This window comes from Lissotriton vulgaris, chromosome 8 (genome assembly GCF_964263255.1).
Source record: "Lissotriton vulgaris chromosome 8, aLisVul1.2, whole genome shotgun sequence".
In the NCBI taxonomy this organism is placed as follows: Eukaryota; Metazoa; Chordata; class Amphibia; order Caudata; family Salamandridae; genus Lissotriton; species Lissotriton vulgaris.
Window position 1 is genome coordinate 169,634,006 of NC_141696.1, and position 24,149 is coordinate 169,658,154.

General features: G+C 46.6%; 1 protein-coding gene across 1 annotated transcript in view; it reads right to left on the bottom strand.

Annotated features, from left to right (window-relative positions):
- Positions 1 to 24,149, bottom strand: part of RSF1 (remodeling and spacing factor 1) — a 540,450-nt gene that overhangs the window by 417,207 nt on the left and 99,094 nt on the right. The window contains exon 6 of the mRNA XM_086933896.1: positions 8,839 to 11,501. Within this exon, the coding sequence (XP_086790022.1) occupies positions 8,839 to 11,501 (2,663 nt within the window). The remainder of the gene's footprint in view (positions 1 to 8,838; positions 11,502 to 24,149) is intronic.

Consider the following 24,149-nt stretch of genomic DNA (forward strand, 5'->3'; position numbering starts at 1 on the left):
TGCTAATAGGGCTTGTGTATTAGCAATTCTCCATGAATTTGCTGCCTGTGAAGCTACTCTTTTCCCCGATGCTTCTAGGATTTTAGATTCCTTATCAGGAGGTGGAGCATCTCCTGTAGTGAGGGAGTTAGTTCTCTTACGAGCATTTGCAACAACTAGAGAATCTAAAGGCAACTGTTGCTTAATATAAGTGGGGTCTGCTGGTGCTGCCTTATATTTTTTCTCAATCCTTGGATTGAGCACTCGCGCCCTAGCAGGATCTTTAAAGATATCTGGGCCGTGCTTGAGGACCCCTTTAAGCATAGGGAGAGTTTGGACGTTTTTCTCTGCGGTCGGGAAAGTGTCAAATAATAAATCCTCCTCCAAAGGGTCAGTGTGCATATCTACTTTGTGATATTTAGCTGCCCTGTCTACAATCTGATTAAACATGATTGTGTCGTCTGTAGGCTCGGCTTTGTAGGGTATGGGGAAAGATCTGGGATGGGCTGTTGATCATCAGTATCATTTTGGTCATCCCATGTATTATCTTGTGGATCAGGATCCCCTGGTTCATCGTAAGTGTAATTAGGATCTTCCCCCATGTCCTCTCCCTCATTGTAATCTGAATGTGTGGGAGAGTAAGGTACAAAAGGCATATTTGGAAGAAAAGGAGGAGGAGTGAAAGGTCTTGAGGGAGATGTACCAAAGTATTTTTTTTTTTGAGGGACAGGAGAAGGAGTGTCTTGTGGCAAAGGCCTCTTCTTTCGGTGGTAAACTACCACGTGTCCTGTTTCCGGGTCAATATATAATTTGGCTTGCTCTTCAGTCACTGGATCTGGATGGAATAGTTCTTCCTCAACAGTCCGTGGCTTTAGCGTTGAAGGCTTTGGTTTATGGACTTTCTTTGGAGTCTGTGGCTGTAATGCCTTCGGTGTTGGAGCTTCTTTGGGCTCGACAGCCGATTTTGGTTTGGAAACCTTCGGTTCGATGCCTTCTGTATTTTTTAAGTCCTTTCTTGGCTCAGCGCCCTTTTTAGGGTCAGCGAGGGGTTTTGGATCGACCGCTGTTTCGGTACATTTTTTGTCCGGAGCAAGTTGTTTTTTCGGTTCGATTATCTTCTTTGTGTGATCGGCAGCCTTTTTTGGCTCGTCTGTTTCTTTCGGATCGACTACCTTGTGAGGCTTGGTGATCTTCTTCGGTACCGATGTTTCTGGTTCCGATGGTTTTTTGGGCTCAACGACGTTCTTCGGTGCGAGCTTTTAGGCGTCGAGAGCGTTTTGGGCTCGACGACAGTCTTCGGTGCCGACGTTTTTGTTGCCGAGGGCTGTTTGGGGTCGACAACCTTCTTTGGGTGTGCGCCCTTTGGATCGACGACCTTGATTTTCGGGTCAATGACCCTTGGTTGGACCACCTTCTTTGGGTCTGCGCCCTTTGGTTCGACCAGTTTTTTCGGTTTGACGACCTTTGGCTGGGGAACTGTTTTTGGCTCGATGTCTTTTTTTAGGGCCCAGGCTACCGGACGGCGTGTGTTTCTTCTTCAGAACAGATCCGAGAGGTGGGGTCTCCGAAGGAATATCTCGATCTGGGCTAAGGCCTTTCGGCGATGCTTCGACCGGAGCCTTCTCTATTGGGCTGAGTGGAGTGGGGGGCTGAGTACTCACAGTTTGTTCGGCGTGATCTGGTCATCGGAGTCCGATTGGTCCTCAACGGTGACGATCTCGAGATCAGAGTCAGCGGCTTCGGGGAGATCTTAGTCGTCCTCGAAGATATTCTCCGGGTCCGGTGCAGACTTCTGCATTTCTCGCCTGGCCGCTCGTCGATTCTGGATTGTTTTCTTGGATCGAAATTGGCACACACCGGGCAATCTTCTTCCTTGTGTTCAGGTGACAAACACTTGTTGCATACTGTAGGTTTGTCAGCATGCGGGAACTTTGAGTGGCATTTTGGGCACCTTTTGAATGGACTCCTTTCCATCGACGGAAGTCGCACGTGGCGTTGATAAGGCCCAACAGCCCGCTTCGACAACTGGATCGAGATGAAAGTTGGATGGAGTCGAGAAGGTACAGAGCGAGAACAATACCGTCAAGTTTGAAGGCCTTTTGGCCTTAGAAAGTAGTCAGTTTCGATTCAGATTTGGAGGAGAGGAAATAACATCCGAACCCAATGGCGGAAAAAAACAATCTGAGGATGGAGTGGATGCCCATGCACACTGTAGTCCAAGGGAGGAGTCACCTATCTCGTGATACTTCGAAGACTCTTCCAAGACAACAAGGTGCAATCATCCGGACCCAACACTAGGCGGCGATCTATGCTAAGATATGAATTCAGCAGCCCACATGCCTCGAACATACAAGTTACTGGTAAGTACGGTTAGAATTACTTTTCAGGGTCAGTGGTGGGCCAAAAGATGCAGCACTGGGTTCTCTCCTGATAACAGGTGAGTAAATCGAAATTTGTTGTTCGGATGATTTTAGGTGAATATTTAAAAGTTCCAAAACTCCACACTTAGAAGAATTTCCAAGTGAAAACAGTCAATGTTAGCCTATGGAAGGAAATTCAAGTTACTGGTAAGTATGGTTAGAATTACTTTTGAGGATCAGTACTGGGCTCAAAGATGCAGCACAGAGGTCTCTCCTGATAACAGGTGAGTAAATCGGAATTTGTAGTACATCCAGTAAGCGCCACAGACCTGCGTAGCAGAGAGATGTAAAAAGGGGCACGGCATACACCACCTCTCTGCAACGCAGCGCAGTGGCACTTCCTGGAAGCACCTGGTGGACTACTTGCCCCCATGGTCCCTCAAGTTTGAAGTTGAATTTTTTCCCCAACTTAAAACGCACCTCAGGGCGTGTTTGCACACATCACGTGAGGCCCTGTCCCCTCCCTACACCACTGTGTAAACGCGCTCCGTCACCGTTCTAAGTTGAGAGATTAAGTCCCCTTCAATCCTAAGGATCCCTAGGGTCAAACTAGCCCACTAGGTACCTCCAGTAAGCACCACAGAGCAGCGTTGCAGAGAGGTTTAAAAAGGGGCATGGCCTCTGAACACCTGTCAACAACGCAGCTCCCTGGCGCATAATGGAGATACCTGTTAGGCTATTTGGCCCTCAGGGACCTTCAGTATTGAAAGATAATTAATTCCCCAAATTAAAGCGCACCATACATTTCTTGTGGGGGGTCCCCAATCCCCCCACGGTCCCTGCCGGCTCCCAGCGTCCTGCAGGAGCCGGCATTGCTTTTCTGAATCGTTTCTACATGGGGAGCAGCTAACATGATGCTCCCCATGTAGAAAAGCAATAGTCTTTGGTGTTTGGAAGAGAGAGCAGGTTTCCTGCTCTCTTCCAAAAACCAAAGCAGAAGCCTACCATAGCAAACTACAGTGTCCCGGGAATAGGCACCCCGGGACACTGCAGGAGCCGGCCCTAGGGGGTGGCGTTCTCAATACTGCCAACAAGGCTACAGGAGGGGGGCCGCGAGGCCCCCTTCCAAACATTTGAAAGCGTGGTGGTCCCTGGAACCCCCAATTTAAAAATGAACTACCCCGGGGAGGTGGCGGTCCCCGGGGCGTGTAGGGGGGCTTGAGCCCCACCACACAGGTTTTTTTAAATTTCATTAAAAAAAAAAAAGCCCCGGGGTGGCGTTAACGGGGGCTGCGAGCCACCCGCATACATAATGTTAAAGCCCTGGGGCCCCTCTGGGCCCCCAATTATAATAAAGCACATTGCCCCAGGACTTGGCCCCCGGGGGCTAATTAGCACTGAAGAGGGCTTGGTTTTTTTATTTTCACGGGATACTCGTATCCTTCGCGCATCCCGCGATTAAAAAAAAAAAAAGAAAAATTTTTTGGGTCCTTGTGGGACCCCCTGAGCAGGCCTAGGGGGTCAGGGTGTTTCTACCCTGCCCCCTTTGCGTCTTTTGCACACTTGATTTTCAGTTTTCTTGTGCCTCGGTTCTACCGAGACACAAGATGGCTACCAACACTTCCTGGTTTGGAGTGTTGACAGTTGACAATCAATGAGCATGCAGCTCGTGCTCGTAAAGCTACGCGCATGTGCCTCAGAGGATACGCGTACCCTACTTCGTCCACAGATATGTCTATGATTTTCTCAGGAACTACTGCACGGATGTACACCATTTAACAAAAAGCATGATCTGTGAACCAAACTACCTTTTTGCCAAATTTGGTGTAATTCCGTTCAGCAGTTCGGGCTGCAGCCGTTTCTAAATGTCCCTATGGAAAATTGCATGGGGAAAACACGTTTTGGGACCCCCCCTTTTTTTCTCGGCCCCCGCTTGACGAATCACCCAGAAACTTTCAGGATAGGAGTGGAGCGGAGGGCCCCATCTTCTTGGACAATTTTGCGAAGATTCGTCGACCGGCGCCAGATATTCCAAACAGAATGTTGCGGATTTCCTATGGAAACTAGGTCCTAACTATATCTATCTACCTAAGGGCAAGATTAAAAAGCAAGGAAATGTAATTTGGATGCAGTGTTAAAGGGCATCTAAAAGGTCGACATGTTTCAGCCGTGTCTCTGCCCCCGTACGGTCAATCGGCTTTCCTCAGGACCTTATATAACCCTGCATTTGTTCGTTACGTATCAATTGTTTGTGCAATTAATTATGTAGAAAACATGCACGCAAAATACTGACCATACTCAAAGGACTTTGTCCTGGTATGCCCTGAGATGGCTTGTTTGCTAAAGAGACATCATAGGGTACTGCAGGGGAGGACTGTCCCTGTAGTCAAATATTCTTCAAGGGAGCGCATTCTCTTGCACCTCTTTTGCTTCCCTGCATCCCTGGATGTACATTCCCTTTACGTGGAAGTTGTGTCCATTTTTATTAGGGGCCAATTTGCCCAGGATAAGAGCAAAACAGCTTTCCGGGCTAGGCACATGGCCAGTAGTTCGAGGTAGTAGATGTGATGACCTTGCAGTCATGTGCTCAAGAAAAGCGTCCCAACTAGTGAGTAATGCATCAATGGGGACTGTTACCTGCAGAAATGGTTCTAAGAAAGGACTGCTGTGCAACAAGTTGTTGCTGTTCCACCCTGGTAAAGAGTGCCTAGTGCTGGTCTATATCAACACTTCCTATGATGCTCCATTTGTTTCACTGCCTTGCGAGGCACTATTGGAGGGGCTGTATACCCTCGGGCGTGTGCTAGAATTGCAATGCAGGATGTCATCACACATGGGAACTTCAGTGAGAGGACAAACAGATTGAAGAAAAAGCAACAGCTGCTGAACATCAAGGTTGTAATTCTTTGCTTTTATTGTGAACCCTAGGCTGAAGAGTAGGGACACAACTCAGTGTTTACTAAGCATTATTATCTGCTACTACTTTTTAATCAGGCAGGCATCGAGATATGTAAAGATATGTCGCCTCTCCTGACCACTACTGCCAGGCCGTTTGGGAATGCTGTGGCAACTCAGAAGTGTAGGACTTTATATTGGTAGTGTTGTCCAAATATCACAAACTGAAGTTACCGGTGGTGGACAGGGTGGTTGCGGATATTGAAAGAGGTGTCCTTCAGGTTTAAATTATCCTTGTAGGACAGCGGGATGATTTCTTGCATGACTGCCTTATGAAAGTGCTCCGACAGGATGAACTGATATTGTGGCCTCAGGTCTGGAATGGGCCAGCAGGATATAGCCTTCTTGGAAATGAGCGAATACACGCCTTTGCCTTATTGGTGTGCTAACACAAGCAGTCTTGTGAACCTATAGGAGGAGCATTTGAAGCTCTGCTAAACTACTGCTAAAGCCCACTGTGGTGAAGTGGTTTTCTTCCAGTAGGAATGGAAAACATTTTGTCACCCCCACAGGTGCAGTGGAATACAGGGCCTGAAAGGTATGTAGGTTTGTCCCTGACCGAGGGGTGTCGTCCTGGCCATGCCCTTGGGTTGTTGCCTGTAAAATGCTACCGCATGAAGTGGCAGTGCACCCAAGGACTTCGCCAGCTCTTAGTCACTTGGATCTAAAGAGATGCTCTCCATCAAATGGGATTTTGCGGGGTGATGCTGTACCTCCAGTTTGAACCCCGAGATAGAACAAATGCCGGCCCAGCAAAGCACTCGTAATTATACTGTGGGAAGTAGTATCTGCAGCATCTAGTGCACTGTGGATGCTTGCATTAAAAGTAAAATCTTCCCTTCAGCTACAAGTTCTTACCCTCCCTCCCTTTCCTGTAGATTTTAGGAAGGTGCTGAACCACTGCCTCCATTTCCTCAAGATGAAACCGATCATACATTGATAGCAAGCCAACCGTATTAAAGCTGGCCACAGATATAGAGTGGGTCATGTGAGCAGCTTTTATCTTCTCGACTGAGAGTGTACCAATCCTTGTTTTAAGGTTATGAGTCCAATTTTACATGCCTCGATAATGAAGAGCAACGGACCAGTGAGGTTTGTTTTGCAGAAGGTCTCACCAGGAAGCTATACTCCACCTGCAGAACATGCATATCCAACTTGTGGTGGTGAGCTGCCTTTTGAATCATGCATATGTTATGAGGTGGTATCATCTGCTAGGGTGGCTCAGTTAAGTATGGCTGTAGATTCGGGTCTTCTGTAGGGTCGATATTGTATTTGTCACAGGGCAGTCCCCTTCTTCCATCCCTATAGACTGGTCAGAGGGGTTTCCCTCTCTTTAGGAGCTAAATGGGTCTGAATAGGAGTGCACTGACCTTGAGGGTGACTCTGGTGACGGGAAGGGAAATGTAGGTAAGAGTGTGGTGGTAGCAGCGATTGCCTAGGTGTAGGTGGTTGGGAAAGTGGGTTCGTGGCCTTGCCTTTAAGTCTCTTAAGCACCAAGTCTAGAGGCATCAAAGGTCAGCTCTTCTTCTAAGTTAAGCCTGTTCTTCTTTGAGATCGGGGCAGAATGGCTGACGGCTATCCTAGAGGGCAGCTTGGCAGTGATCTTGCCAGTTTATGGGTGAATGGAGAGCTGCTTCTGCCTGGTGCCGAGCTCCTCCTCCAACTTCGGCAGCATGTGTGTCTTGGATTCCTCTGATATCGGCAGCAAAGGGTGCCTCTGAGTCGAATAGTGCTCGGCTTCAGGGGCTCTCAAAACTGTTTTTAGGTTCGAGCGAGGGTGTTCAGTACCCTTTGGTCGACAAGGAGTCAACAACTGTTGCAGCTTCACGCCCTTCACTGTAGGCTGGCTGACTGCAATGTCTTCTCCCGGGGCTAGCGAGCACCTGATAGCAGCAGCAGCAGTCCAAAGGCTGGCAGCTTCCTTCTCCCATACTCGAGGCTTGATAACTGCCATGGGTGTGGTGTTATGGCTCGGAGTGGGGGCCTTTTTTTCGAAGAAGTATTTTAACCCTGGCTTTGCCAGCATTGGAGTTATAACCGCGGCCCTCGGAGTCTTCTTTATTCTGGGCCCTGCTGGTTTTGATGCACAGGATGCCCTGTCTTTGACGTCTCCCTCAGATGAGTGCGAGAACAGGGTCTAAGGACTGGATGTCTGCTGGGCCCGCCCTCTTCCTCCTTTATGTTGAGGATTCTGCTCCTCGAAAATTTCAGGGATTGCTTTTGCATCTTGGTATACACACAGCACCAGTATCTTCAATACCTCAGAGTCTTCTAGCAGCAGAAGGTGATGCAGAGTCGCAGATGGACTCATTGTGGTCCACGGAAATGCAAAAGTAGCAAATGCCATAATAGTCTCACCATGATATTTTGTGTTGCACGTTAGACATATTTGGAAGAGTGTGCATTGTGACACTCACTTCCTGTATTCATTCACCATAATGAGCTCAGAAGACACTAACGGGAAGTCACCCAGGTCAACGTAGGTGCCGGGACTTTGAAGGTGGATGGCCACAGCCAGTGGAAAAGGCAGAGATGTTTGGCAGTTGGGAGAGCAGCCAGATAGGCTGCGGCTGGGCGGTTATTGTTAACCAAGTCTTCAGTCTCAAAAGAGTAAAGCAAGTAGACCCGAAAAAGCTGCAAGGCTCTGCATCGGTCTCAGAGCCATTGCGGCACAATCTGTAACTCAAATCTTCTTCAAAGAAAAAGGAGCTGTAATGTCCAAACTCAGCACTGGATGGAAAGAGTATGCAGAGCATGTGTAGCTATATTTATATATTTTTTATGTTTCACTAACGTGATGGTATAGTTAAGGTGTTGAAAAACAAAAAACAACTGAAATTCACCAGTTAAGAGTTTACTGAGCAAACTATAACTTGTGTCCCCATCATGAACTGCTTATGACCTCATATCCTGCATCACTCATGACATGTTCAATGGCATCATTGATGACATCACTTATGATAATGATGTATAGCATGGGGAAAAAACGTATTGCCATAAATATCTAGTTTCATCAGATCGCCATTTATTTTAGAAAAACAAATCAGAAAAACTGTCAGTTTTCATTTATCTTGCTTGTGACAGGCTTTTGTCCTCAGTTGCTAGCTCTGGTAGGAGGCTTTATGACTCCATAACTCAACTGTAGTAACTTATTACAGGTGAGCAGCTATGTTATTTTCTCATTAAAGGTGATAAGAGACATGACAAACTGAAATAAGGAAAATATATATATATATATGTATATATATATATATATACATACATATACATACATACACATAATATCTATAGGTATATAAAAAGATGCCTACATTGTTTGCCAAGTATTTTGTTTTATGCTTTTGACATTGTTCACAAATGTACTGTGGGTGAGCAAGACAAAACATATTTCTCAAAGTGTAAGGAAGTTATGTACATGGCGTTTTAAAATATATGGAATTTTTCAACTGGCAACAATTCACATACAGCAATAAGAAATATACACTCCAAAGTAAGCACCGTACATATAAGGTGGACTGATGACGGTCGATCTACTCAGACTTACCTTCTTCAGTTTTGACAGTAATTCCTTTTCAGGTGTTGCTTCACCTGTGTCATCAGGCAACTGTGTAGGTGGTTTCTCTTCATCTGCTTTTTTCTTCTCACAATTCTGATCCCTAACAGCAACCACTTTCACACTGGGTCTTGATATCCTCGGAGATCTCCTCAAAGAACGACCAATACTCGCTTCCTCTTCTTCAGCATTTATAAGATCTGCATCTTTTGGAAGAGATGTTGCCATCTTAGGGCAAAGTTTATCCTTTAATTCGTCACACTTTGTAAGAGATGTAATGTCACTGGATTTAAAACCCTCAGAATTCTGACGGGATTTTGCCTTTTTAACTTCTGTCTTTGTTTTATGACATTCACTTTCAAGGAGAGACTCAACATTCTTGGATTGTTTCGTTGTTTTAAATTCCTCGGACATTTGCAGAGATTTAACATCTTTAGACTCTTTATCTGGAGGTGCATCTGGCTTTTTCTTCCTGTTTGCAATTCTAATTGTCAATTTAAGGCCATCTTTCTGCCTTTCAGAGGTCATCTCTTTACTTTCTGTTCCACTGTTTTCCTCTTCAGAGGGCAGCCTATGTTTTGCTCTGCTTTTGTAAAGTGGTGTTTTTTTCTCAGTCTTTGGAGGTATTTCTTTATTAGAGACCTGCACACTTTCAAGGGGCTCTGATTTTTCCTTTGTAGCCTCTATCTGTTGTTTTTCTGTCCTAGTTTTCTCTTCTAGTTTGTCCTCAAGAGAGATTTGGGTTTCTGAACTTTCATGGTCCACCTCTATGCTTTCTTCAGTCAACAAACCTTTTGCAGACAGAGCAGTAGGGAGTGATGGGCAAGTGGATGCTGTTTTCGACAGATTCGGCTTTCTCTTTGATCTACTTCTTAAACCCCTTTTTCTAGTAACAATTAATTTAGCTTGTTCATCACAAGATGCAGATTTCTCCGGTGGCTCACTAAAAGAGGACGGCTTGTCTTGTAGAGCACTACAAGACAAGGGTTTCTCAGGTGGCTCACGACAAGACACTGTTTTTTCTAGTGAATCGTCACAAGGAATGGGTTTCTCTGGTGGCTCATCACAACACAAAGGTTTTTCTTGAGGCTCACTAAAAGACAAAGCTTTCTCTGGTTGCTTACTATAACACAAGGGTTCTTCTGGTGGCTCACTGCGAAAAAGGGGTTTTTCTGGTGATTCACTACAATTAACAAGTTTCTCTAGAGATTCAGCACAAGACAAGGGTTTCTCTTGAGGTTCTTTACAAGACAAAGGTTTCTCCTGTGGCACACTAGAAGATAAAGTGTTTTGAGGTGGTTTGCTGCAAAATAAGATTTTTTGGGGTGCCTCACTAGAAGCCAAAGGTTTCTTCTGGAGTTCACTAGAAGACAAGGATGTCCCAGGTGGAGAACAAGATGACAAGGTTTTTTGAGGTGCCTTACTACATAGCAAAGTTGTTGCAGTCTGCTTGCTAGAGAGTGAGGTCTCTAATTTTTCAGGCTGTCCAATATCTCCTTTATTTTGAGGAAGCAAATCTGTTTGGGGCTTTTCAGTAGTCACTTCAGGTTTCTTTTCTGCACTAGATTCACCTTTGGTTGAGAAATCTCCCACTGTCTTTTCAGGTTGACCTATGAGGACTTTTTGCTTTCTCATTAAAAGAGAATCAATATTCATAGATACTTTGTGATTATATTTCTCAGGCCCCTGGCCAGTAACCTCTTTAGCCACCAATGCCACATTGTTTTCAGTCTTTGCAGTGGCCACACTTTTGATAACAGAGTGTGCATTCTCTCCTATTATGCCATTTTCCTCTTTAGATGATATATGTTCTTTTGTGCTGCATAGGTTCACTATAACCGTTTTAGTTTTACCCAGAGGAATGAGTTTTCCATTGCTCACCTCCCCATTCACAAGTGGCTTTCCATCAGTTCCACTCATTGCACATATAGGAGTTCGCTTTACAACCTCATCATCGACTTTCCCTTCCTCCCTTAACATTTCCTTTGTGGGCGTCACAGATTTACACATGGATCCTCTACTTCGGCTATCAAAGTCATCAGTTAGCTTTATTTCCCTCTTTTTCAGAGGTATTTTAGCCTGTTGATCATTCTTAAGTTTTTCAGTTTCTTCAGTATATTTCTCTGTAACCTCCGGGGAACATCTGACTATTACAGATATTTCTGATCTCTCAACTTCACTAACCTTATCTGAACGATTCTTTGCATCAGAGTCTTTTTGATCCTTACTTTCAACTTTCACAGGTTTTACATTTTCCTTAAAGGAATCATTTTCTTCTTTGGTAAACTTGATAATCTTGCTTTCAATAAAGCTCTCAGTGCCCAAAAGTTCACTAGTAGTTTCAGAAGATTCAACTTCCTCAGATTTCTCTATCTTTACAATGCTGCCCTTATTGTCTAGTATGGTGGATTTACTCCTGGTCTCTTTTGATTGTTCTATCACTTTGTCTCCAATAATGTTCTCCTCTTCCTTCTCTTTTCCAATATGTTCATCTATCTCCTTCACAGTTTGAACAGCCACCACCTCTTTCACACTATCAACCTTCTCCCGCTTGACAAATTCCCCGTCCTCCTTTTGATCTATGGCTTGGTCTGGATCTTTCTCCTCCTTTAAGCCTTCCTGTGCCTTTTCCTCCTTTATGGATAATTCTTCATCTGTGAACACAAAATATAATACAATTTACAAAAGAATCACAGAATCCTGCAATGTAAGCTCCCATAAGCCCAGCTGTGATGGAAATGAGTAAGCGCTTCAATAATGTTTGCAGACACAATTACATTCTGAGGTAGCCAACAGGGCAACCCATGACTGATGATGACTTGCAATTTCTTATTCAATGGATCACAAAAAATCGGGACAGAGATCTACAATTGTAGCAGGCTTGCTGAGAGGGTGGCTACAATAAGTGGTGTTGGTCTCCCAAGGGAATTCAACATAACATTGTAAATGTGTCATCTCTTTTTTCAAGTGAAGTACTTGTTTATTTGAAAAATGTCAAACCAATATGGATAATTTTTGAAGATATTGAGATTTGTAAAAGGAATTAAATAAAAATATTGTAGCAATAAAAAAATTCCATGCCAATAGAAATTCAGATAGGATTAAGAAGAAAAGACTACATTAATATCAGTTATTAGGATGTCTAAAGTTTGAAAATTATTTTAGGAATTACATAATAGTGGGAACATCAAATTGTTTAACATTTTTAAACAGATGTGCAGAGCTGTTTGTTAAAAAAATGCAAAAGAAACAATTGATGGACAGAATGCTGGACAATGGAACATTTACCCCCAGTCACAAGGATATGGGTTTAAGCCATCATTTTTTTGCTCATCATACCACTCCAGTTTGGACCCAGCTATATGCCAAACAGTCTTGACCATGTTCCTTGTGGGAACAGTCCAGCCCGAACTGCCAAGCCAGGTCCTCCCTGGATAGGAAAGAAGCATCCTGGGATCGGTTTCAGGGTTTCACCCTTCATCAGCAAGGCTAGCTTGAAACCAGTGGTGTAGTGAGCCCGTGCTCTCCATGCCCTCCATGCCACTGGAGTCAAGCTAGCCTGGATGAAAGCCCGAAACCAGTCCTTGTATGCTTGTTCCAGTCCAGGGAGGACCTGGCCTGGCAGTTTGGGCTGGACTGTTCCCATTGGGCGCAGGGTCAAGACTGATTTTCATATGGCTAGGTCCAAACTGGAATGGCGATCAAAAAAAAGATGGAATTAGGCCCAGATCTCTGTACTGGGGTGAATGTATGACATCGTTCTGCATTCTGTCCATCAATTGTTCTTTTTGCATTTGTCACCCCGAGTGGGATGGGTATGCCCAGACGTGGGTCCAGTGCTCTCCATGCCCCTGGTGTCAAGCTATCCTAGCTCATGAGGGCTGAAAGCCCGAAACCAGTCCTAGGATGAAGGTTTCCAGTCCAGGGAGGACCTGGCCTGGCAGTTTGGGCTGGACTGTTCCCACTGGGCGTAGAGTCGAGACTGATTTGCATCTGGCTGGGTCCTAACTGGAATGGCATGGTCAGCAATAAAACGATGGACTTAGGCCCAGATCTCTGTACTGGGGTGAATGTATGACATTGTTCTGCATTCTGTCCATCAATTGTTCTTTTTGCGTTTGTTAAAAAAGGCATTTGTATTCCTATCCCTTTCCCCAATTTCCATGTGTTTCTTCTGTTGACATGTGGTTTTATGTATGCGCATTATCTTAATTGGGAATGGTTGTAATTATACAGGGCTCTAATACCATGCAGTAAAAAAAGCACTTTAGAAATACACTGTAAATAAATATGTTCAGCTATAGGTTCGTTTATTGGATAATTAAAATTTCCAATCAACTGAATGATGCCACAAAGGCTAGGTGTGTTTAGGACCACCATTACACATTTGAACTCTGCTTGTAAAATTACCTCTAGAAATTCAATTTGCCCCTGCACATTTTTCTTAACGTTTTTAAAGGGATTATGGTCTATAACATTATTAGCATTAGTAGCATGTTTAAATATATACCTTTCGCAGACATCTCCATTTTTGTTTTTGTTTTTTTGGAAAACCTTTATTTACAGATCAAAGTACACGGCTATTCAGCCTTACATCCCAGAGGCTAGGCAGCGATATAAAAAGAGGATGATCAGTGCACACAGTGCATATTATAAAATCGTACAAGGTTTAATTTTATGTTATGAGTAATAAAACAAAAATTAAAATACCAGAAAAGAGCACCAGAAACAGTGCGGAAAAGGCAAGGCAAAAGTAATTAAGTGCGACAGTACCCAACGCAGGAAAAGGCTGGACCTTAAGCCCAAAGAGTACACGTATGAACAGTGCAACATGGACGATATCGGGAGGGGAAGAGTGCAGGATTTGCAAGGCAATGACAGTTTGGTTGGAAGTAAAGGCTAAGGGGAAAGTCGTATCTCCAATGGGGCAGTGTCGGGAGGGAGACAGATATCACCCCTGTATTCGTTCAAGGCCACCCAGATCCGAAGCCATTTCTTGGGTTTACCCCGGGCCACATATACTGTTTTCTCACGGAGCATGCACCAGTCCATATTGGTCTTCCACAATTCTACAGATGGAGGCGATGTGGCTCCCCATTTCTGGGCGATGTCACGCTTTGCCACCATGTTTCCCAAAGTGACCCATTGGGTTTGCGCATTATTGTAATCCGTGGGGCCCCACACATTCAGTAAGCAGCGCCGGGCTTCAGCCGGCAATTCGACACCAGTCACCTCACACATCACCGCGTGGACACGCCTCCAGTAGAAGCGACCGCATGGCACTCCCAGATAATGTGCATGAAGGTGGCCAGTTCACCACATCCACGCCTACAAAGACCGTCCACCGAATGGCCCATGTGGATCAACCGGGGGCCGGTCACATACACTCTATGCAAAATTTTCAGTTGGACCAAACTTAGTCTGGCTGGGATTGCCACTTCCTTGGGGGATGACACCGCACATTGCCAATCCTCATCATCCAGTTCAACTCCATCACGCACCCATTGGTCTCTCACACTCAAAAGGAGGTCCGTCCGGACATGAATCAGTTTTTTATATACCAACGAGATGGCACTGTCCGGCATATGACCATCTAGCACCCTATCTTCCAGCGGGGACGACTCAGGGACGTTCTCACCCATCGGCAGCACCGCCAGAAGGGCGTGCCGCAATTGGGCGTATCTAAAAAATTCTGTCGCCCCCAGTTGAAATTCTGTCTGTAGAGCGGCGAAAGACTTTATTTCACCCCTGGCCATCATGTCGTCGACCTTGGAGATACCAATGAGGTCCCATCGGTCAAACCCCTTAGTATGCCACAGTTTACCCAGTAGGTCTGAGTCATAAAGTGGGGTGGCCAACGTGAGTCTCCCCTTCCATCCCTGTGCCTTTGTGACAGTCCTCCATATGTGCACCGCTGTCCTGGTAGGGCCCGTCATTCTTCCATCCAGAGATCTCGAGTATAACGCCCTGTAATTCTTCCCACCATCAAGGAGCCACCGGTCCATGGCGTACCCCGGGCTATCGGCTGGACCGTAAAAACCATGATTGAGGGCGGCTAGTTGGGAGGCCCAATAATACCTCCGGATATCAGGCAAAGCGATACCTCCGTCATACTACGGGAGCGTGAGTTTGGTTATAGCAATACGCGGTCTGCCGTCCCAGAGAAGGGCCCGCTGCAAGCCCTCGACCTCTCTGAAGTACCTGGAGGGGACTGGGTCATGGGTGTTCTGGAGCGCATACAGAAATCTGGGCAGGGACATCATTTTGAACAACGCCGCACGTCCAAGCAGGGAAAGCGGTAGCTTCCGCCACCCCTCTACGTCACGCCGAAGGCGTGCAAGAGGGGGAAGCAAGTTGTTCGCATAACGTGCCTGGGCATCGGTTGAGATATAGATGCCCAGGTATTTAAACCCCTGCCTCGCGATCTGTATGGTGCAACCCCTGGGGAGCCGCGGAGTCTCACCACTCAAAACATATAAGTGGGACTTCGACCAGTTAATAACCAGGCCCGAATACCTACCAAAGGTATACAACACGTCGCATACCACGATAAGGGACTTACAGGGAGAGGTAAGGTAGAGCAGGATGTCGTCGGCATATAGAGACACGCGGTCCTCGAAGTCAGAAGACCACCGTATCCCGTTGATAGCTGGGTGAATCCGCAACCAGGCAGCCAGAGGTTCCAGCGCCAACGCAAACAACAGAGGCGACAAGGGGCAGCCCTGCCTGGTGCCCCTGCGAAGAGCAAAGGATGCAGACACTCGGCCATTGACCGTAACATTGGCAAGTGGACTAGCATACAGAAGTTTGACCCATCCTATAAAACCAGGGCCAAACCCGAACTTAGTCAGTACCGCCCACAGGTAGTTCCACTCAAGGGAGTCAAAGGCCATCGTGGGATCCAAGGACGCCAAAACGGCCGGCTCCCGGAGCGTACGGATCCTCGCCATGACCGCATGGAGTCTCCTAAGGTTAAGGGCGGTGTTACGGTGAGGAATAAAGCCCGACTGATCCGGGTGAACCAAGTCGCTAATCACGCCCACCAGTCGATTAGCCAGTATCTTAGGCTCGGCATTCAACAAAGAAATAGGGCGATACGAGCGGCATAGGTCTCTGGGCTTCCCTTCCTTATGAATGACCACAATGGTGGCCAACCTCTGGTCCGGGGGGAGCACGCCCACCTCACGCGCCTCCAAGAACATGTCCCGCAAAGGCGGGGCGATGGTGTCGGCCTTTATTTTATAAAGCTCCACCGGGAGACCATTAGGGCCGGGTGCCTTGCCGGACCTCAGAGAGCGTATCGCCAATGCGACCTCATCTGCTGTTATATCTCTATCCATGTTGTCGCGTTTAATGTCCGACAGACACGCCGATTATTTCGAGTCCGTCTACACCTCCGTTTCTGATATGTCGGAGGCGGACTCTGACGCCCTTTTGAGAGTCCACCTCTCTCAAAAGGGCGTCAGAGTCCGCCTCAGACATATCAGAAACCGAGGTGTAGACGGACTCGAAATAATCGGCGAAAACCGTGACTATGGCGCTGGGATCGGTAACAGACACGCCGTCCTCCCCCAGCACCTCAGGGACAACCCGGGAAGCCATCTCCTTTTTGTCAAGCCACGCAATAAGCTTGCCTGCCTTGCCCCCAACATCGTATATCCTCCCCTGCTGTTCTCTGCCCTTAGCCTTGGCATCGTCAATAACAATGGCCCGGTACTCAGACTGCTTAAGGGAGAGAGCGTGGAGCAGGGCAGGCGTCGGGGCAGTCTCCAATTGGGAGTCAAGTTCCTCGATCTCTGATTCCACCCGCACCGCTTCCTCGTCTCCACGCCTGCGCGCCTCCGCTATTAAGGAGAAGGCTTCGCCTCTCAAGACAGTCTTGAAGGCCTCCCATAGGGACACAGCTGACGCAACCGAGCCCGCGTTTTCAGAAAAGTAAAGCTCAATGGCTTTAGCCAGGAGTCCACGGGTCTTAGGGTTACGGAAGTACCACGGGTTAACCGGCGCCACCCTCTTAGCCACCACAATGTCAAAATCAAAGGACAGACAGACCGGAGAATGGTCCGAGATACCCCTGGCCATCAGACGGGCCTCAGAAACAGCCGACGCATGGGCCGCCAATGCCAGAACGTAATCAATCCTGGAGAGGCTACCATGCGCTCCGGAGTGAAAGGAGTACTGACGCTGGGTAGGATGAAGAAGCCTCCAGCAGTCTATAAGGCCCATAGTATCCAAGAAGTCTGGAAGTCAGGACTGCGCACTCCGAAGATCTCTGGATGGATGTCTGTCTAAGGTCCCAGAACCCACTGCGTTAAAGTCACCACCAACTATAAGCAGACCCTCAGGCAGACCCAAAATGGCACCCCCAAGATCCTGAAACGTAGTCGTTTGCAAACCAGGGGGGACGTAAACAGAAACCAAAACTAGGGTACGCCCCTCCCACCTACCCGTGACGGCGACGTAGCATCCTCTCTCATCAATTACGCTGGATTCCATCTCAAACGGGAGTGACATGCGCACCATAATCCCCACCCCACGGGACCCCGAAGAGAACCCCGAGTGTGCCACCATCTTGAAACCTTTCCTATTAAGCGCGTGGCACGTATTTCCTATCAAATGAGTTTCTTGCAGCAGAATGACATCAGGCATGCATCTCTTAAACATTTGTAGCACCACACCTCTCTTAATACGATCCCCCAGCCCGTTAACATTCCAACTCAGAACATTTAACTTCTTACCCCCCATCGTCAATGTAGAGGCCCATGCCCGCCCTGCAGGGCGGCAGCGCTACATCACAATTAGCAGCATAACAGTTACCTTGCCATGAAGTAGAAAAAGGAAAGAAAGAAACACATAGAAATCAAACGACCCATACACCCCCCACCCTGCACCCCTGCATTAGAATAAAGAGCCCCCCCCAACTAGCAGTGTGCCTGTCGCCCCCAAAAACTACTCTACGAAAAGCCCCTAGAGGAGAAAGGAAACTACCCTATCCCCCCCCCCGGTTTCCCCCGTTCGTGCGCGAGGATAGTAACAAAAAATACAGTACTGTATAAACTACTGCCTGGGCAGTCTCATTGTCCGAACAAAGTCCAAAGGATCGTTCTATTCCTGAGAATCAGGTCCTCCAGCTGCCCCTTCCGACTGTTCCTCGGGAGCCTCCCGGCGCTGAGGCAAAGTGTCCAGCCAGTCCCCAACGACTTCAGGCATGTCGAAGAACAATGCACGGCCATCATGTTCGATACGTAGTTTCGCGGGGAACAACATGAAGTACTTCATCCCCAACTCGCGTAGTCTACGTTTCACACCCGTGAAACTTTGCCTCCGCTTCTGCACCGCTTGGGTGAAGTCTGGGAAAAAGTTAATGTCAGCATTTTGAAATTTCAGCGGTCCACCTCTCCTGGATGCCTGCAGGATAGCGTCCCGGTCCCTAAAGTTGAACATGCGGGCGATGATAGGACGCGGAAGGGCCCCCAGCTTTGGACGGCCTCCGGGCAGTCTATGAGCTCTCTCAACCAAGAAAAACTTGCTGAGGCCCCCCCGGGGCCAGGTGGTTCTGGACCAGGTTCTCGACAAAGAGGTCAGTGGCACCCTCCTCGTCCCCCTCCGGAACACCTACAATTCGGACGTTCTGGCGCCTGGCACGTCCTTCAAAATCATCAAGCCTACGGGCAAACAGCGAGTTCGCAGCTTTCAGGTCACGGACCTCCGATTGCAGGTCCGATACATCCGAGGTCAGGCTCGATGTTTTTATATCAAGGGACTTGACCCGATCATTGGTCTTGCCCAGATCGGCCCTGATCAAGTTGACCTCAATGGCCAGCGTGTCGACCTTATGCGTCAATACCTCGTGTTGCTTGTGCATCTCGGCTTTGATGCCCGCAATGGCACCCATGACGTCCCGGAGGGTTGGGGCCGAGTCATCCGGCGACGCATCTCGATGCATGTCCTTTGGCCTCGCAGCGGCCCCGGGTGAACCCTTTGGGTGGGCGTAGCGTTCTATGTTGGTGGATTGAGAGAAAGTTGACTTTCTACTGGCCTGGGGCTTCCGTCTGTCGGGTTCACCCTTGCCAGCCATGATAGGCGAGGGCCACCACGGTCGGGAAAACCCCCAGGCCTTTGCCGGAGTACCAACACGATGAGCAGTAGCAGCCGTGTGACCGCTTGTACGGCACCAACAAACTTCGGAACTCCGCAAGCTTTACTTCGAGACGGGACAGTCACTCTCTATCCACTCCACCACCGCACGGCTGTGTCGCAGTCACCGATTCAGGCAGGGGCGCTGATGACGTCGTCGTCGCCAAACTTCCACACGCTGTAACTCCACCTAGGGACCTCGGATTTTCAATCGGACAACGAGTCCTGTGTCAGCAGCAGTTCACCAACAATTTCCCACTTCCGTGGGGCAGGATAGGCGACAGGATTCATTCGGAGGATCGGAGGGTCTTCGGAGCTCCGAGCTCACGCAGCCATCTTGGTTGCCCGCGAAGCTCCTCCCCCGGACATCTCCATTTTGATGGTCAGAATTCTGTAGCAACACAAAATGATGATGGACTGAATGCTGAAGACTGCCAAACATTCACCCCAGTACAGAGATCTGGGCCTACCTCCATCGCCATGCTCACTATGCCATTCCAGTTTTGACCCAGCCATATGAAGATCAGTCTTGACCCTGCTCCCCATGGGAACAGTTCGGCCCAATCTGTCAGGTCCTCCCAAGACCAGAAACAAGCATACTGGCACCGGTTTCAGGGTATCACCCCTTATCAGTCAAACTACCTTCAATCCAAAGGCATAGTGAGCACGGGACCCACGTCTGGGCATATCCTTCCCACTTAGGGCGACTGTCTCCAACTTCACCCATCACTTTCCAATCTTAAGGTACTTTTGCAGGCAGGTGTAGCTCACCACTAGCATATCATTGGCAAAATAAGAGGTATCATGTTTCATCTCAGTTCTAAATGTTGGAATTGAATCAATTGCCGGACACATTTAAAGATGGTATTTTAGGTCCAATCTAATCATTCAGGCTTCCACTACTAATTCCACTTTGGGTTTGGCTTGACTATATTGGTACAGAGCCAGCAGATGTACTAATAAACCAAAATGTGCATATTTTAGGCCAATATTCATTTAGTTATTTCATGTGTTTAGTTTGTACATTGTAAGGTATACTTGTCAATTTCACAAACACCTGGTTAATTACCTTAGAAAGGTTGCCACTGGGAGCTTCTTGATTTGTGCAAATGCCATGTCAGGTAGGCAAATTCTCAGTCTGTGTGCATAAGCTTTGAACAAAATAATCCCTCCTCTCACACATGCATGAACTCAGTACATTGCAGCTACAACATTTCAGGATTTTTTCAGTAAAAGGTGTAAAGAGAGAGAAGAAAGGGTATGAATCTAGATTGTGATAATATAGGGAAGCCACAGCTTAGATCGATACAATCAAAACAATCTGGCAAATAGTAGTAAAATAGGTTTTTGTGTGGAATACAATGTTTACACTTGTTAGCATGGAATAAGCAGAAAGACATCCTTTATTTTTTTAAGTGTGTAGTATATAGATAGTAACACCAAAACAAAATTATAGTTAAGAAACAAATACAAAAATGTTCCCACATCACTTTAGCTAAAAAGAAAACAATAATTGAAACAAGCAACTAGGAAGAAAATGTGATGTAAGAATCAGGAGTTATTAAAAAGTAAATATATGATGGCTATACTGGGCTCCCTGCACATTTTTCCATCTGCACTTGGTCTTTATTCCAATTAACTCTGAATTACTGACTCGGAATACAGAATTTCAAGGAAACAACCAATCCGACCACTCCACTTTATTGTTCATAAAGTGGAGTACCAAGGTCTGTTAGTTACTCACCAATTCAAGCCAGCATCATCCCAACACTGTATGAAACATTTAGCAATTGTTCACCCCGACATCACAATGCTACAGGCCTATAAAACGGTGCTGGGCTCAAAGACTTAGTCTAAAATTGGATTTAAGAAAAAACCTGTTGCAAATGGGTTAAAGAATTATAATCGGTTAAAGAGCTAGAATAGGAAAGAGTATTCTCATTCTCCTGTGAAAAACAAGATGTGCTTGAGTTCCACTGCCCTATGATCAAATAACACTTGCCGAAAGGAATGTGGCTAAGAGCTATTACATATGCATTTAGAGGAAGTATGAGGTGGGCAATAAAGCCTAGCTGTGTAAGATGGATGATAAGTTCCAGTGGCTTGAGATGATTAAGACCCCTTATGTTGGCATGGGGCGTTATGATGAAGGGTTACCTAGACTGCAATGGAATTATTTTAGTACCGGACTGTTAACTCGACAACCTTGATGTCCCCATAATTTCAAAAAGCAAAACATTTCCACTTGCTTGGAGACCTGAGGAGAAGTGAATAGGCAGCAGACAGCTGTAATGGGGTAAGGTGCCTGGTCCTAGCGGTATCTAAGCAGAAGTCTTTGAATGCATGTCCAGCATGCTGGAGAATAAACTCTTGCAAAGGTTTCAAGGTTCCAGAACATGGGGAATGATGTTTGAAGGAATGTAACACACTATTATTGCCTTGATACTTAAACAGGGGAAATCATCAAGTAAAGAGGCTGAAGGTAGTCATCTCATTTCTAGTCTACCCAGAGCAGTCCGATTTCATGTTACCTAGCTCGCTTCTACAAGATTAACTCTACAGAGGCTTCCAAATTGCAAGGATAGAGCTCAGTGTATAGAAGACTCACTTGCAGTTTGGTCACTGGAAGCTGAGAAGATGATGTACTCAACAGAGTGATACTTTCTGTTGAAGGTTCTATGATAAACTGGCTTTGGTCTGGAATTCCTGACATAGGTGTCATTGCTATATGATGTTCACACTACTATTATTAATGAAAGAAAGGAAAATGCTACTTACTAGTATGCATCTGTTCTTGGCATGTAGAGCTGCAGAGTTGTACACTATGCATTAGATCGCCACCTGGTGTTGGCCTCGGATGATTGCAGGCTGTTGTCTTCTTGGAGAAGTCTTTGTAGTCACGATATAGGTGACTCCTCCCTTGGACAATACTGCGCATGGGCATCGGCTCCATCCTTAGATTGTTTTTCGCCATGATGGGAAAGGATGGAGTTAGTAAAGATACAGTAAGAAAAAAAGGATGTCCATGCGTGTGCATCTAAGGAAGATGAGAACTGGAATGGATACAGGTCCGGGGAGGTGGGAGGGCGTGTACGACTCTGCAGCTCTAAATACCAAGAACAGATGCACACTGGTAAGTATCATTTTCCGTTCGAGGCATATGAGCTGCAGATCGTACACTATGCATCGATTGTGCAGCAGTGTCTCCTCTAGCGGTGGTCGTCTGCATCCATTGCAGTAGTCTGAAATAATGTTATAAGAACAGCCTGGCCTACTGCAGCTTGCTGCTTGGCTTGCACATTAACACAATAGTGTTTAGTGCAGATGTGTGCTGTAGACCATGTTGCTGCCTTGCATATGTCCTCTAATGGTATATTTCCTAAGAAAGCCATAGAGGCCCCTAAGCTTGCGAGTGGAGTGTGCTCTAGGAGGAACTGTTAGCGTGCGTTTCGTATGCACTTAACAATCCACCTGGCAATCCCACCCTTGGAGATAGGGTTGCCTTTGTGTGGAGGAGAGAAAGATACAAACAAATGTTTTGTCTTTCTAAAGGATTTGGTTCTATCTATGTAGTATAGCAGAGCTCTTTTAACATCTAACGTGTGTAAGGCCCTTTCTGCTACCGAGTCTGGGTTTTGGAAAAACACAGGTAACTCTACAGATTGGTTTAAATGAAAAGGTGTGATAACCTTTGGAAGAAATTTTGGATTAGACCTGAAAACCACTTTATTAGTATGTATTTGAAAGAATGGTTCTTGTATAGTGAACGATTGTATTTCACTTACTCTTCTGAGAGAGGTGATGGCAACAAGGAAAGCAGCTTTCCATGTGAGAAATTGCAGTTCACATTTATGCAGAGGCTCAAAAGGGGGTCCCATGAGTCTCGTAAGGACCAAATTAAGGTTCCATACTGGGAAAGGTGGCAGCCTGGGAGGGATTATTCTTTTTAATCCTTCCATAAATGCTTTGATTGCAGGTGCCCTAAAAAGAGACAAGTGTTGTCTGTTTTGTAAATAGGCTGCAATTGCTGCAAGATGAAGGCGTATGGAAGAGTATGCCAAATTAGACCTTTATAGATGTAAAAGGTAACAAATGATATTTTGGATGGAAGCATCCAGTGGATCAATGTGATTATGTTTGCAATATATTGCAAATCTTTTCCATTTGGTGGCATAACATGCTCTAGTAGTGGGTTTCCTCGCCTCTTTAATGATATTCATGCAGTCTGGTGGTAACCAAACTCTAAGACTTCAGGAGCCAGATCGCCAAATTCAATTGGTTCGGGTCTGGGTGTCTGATTTCTCCATGGTTCTGTGTTAACATCGAGGGTGTGAGCTGTAACTTTTGATGTGGAACCAGATAGAGATCTAGTAATGTGGTGAACCACGGCTGGCGTGCCCATGTGGGAGCTACTAGAATGAGCTTGAGAGACTGTTGTTTGAGTTTGCGCACCACTAGTGGAATGAGGGGGAGAGGCGGAAAAGCGTACGCCAATCTGCCTGACCAGTTCATCCATATTGCATTGTCCCCTGACCTTGGGTGTGGGAACCTGGCTGCGAAGGATGGGCATTTTGTATTTTCGTGGGTGGCAAACAGGTCTATGTGTGGGTGCCCCCACTGTTGGAAGAATGGTTGAAGAACTTGTGGATGTAGTTCCCATTCGTGAATCTGTTGTGACTGCCGACTTAACAGATCCGCTATCTGATTGTGAACTCCTGGAAGGTGTTCCGCTAACAGATATATGTTTTGAGGAACGGCCCATCTCCAAATGTTCTGTGCGAGCTGGGACAGTTGCAGAGAGTGTCTCCCCCCCCCCTGTTTTTGTTTATAATACATTGCTGTCATATTGTCCGTCCGGATTAAGACAGCGCTAGCAACTCTAGATGGTTAATATGCAACAGCTTTTGGTGGTTGTTCCATCGACCTTGAGTCGTGTGGTGTAAGAGATGGGCTTCCCATCCTGTGAGGGATGCGTCTGTTGTGAGCACTATTTGTGGAACAGGCTCGAGGAACGGCCGTCCTCTTGTCAAGTTTTTGGTGTTCCACCATTGCAGAGAGCGATGCGTACGGCTGTCTACCAACACCAGGTCTGTGACCTGACCTTGAGCCTGATTCCAAGGTCGTGCTAGACACTCTTGTAATGGACGCATTTGCAGTCTTGCATG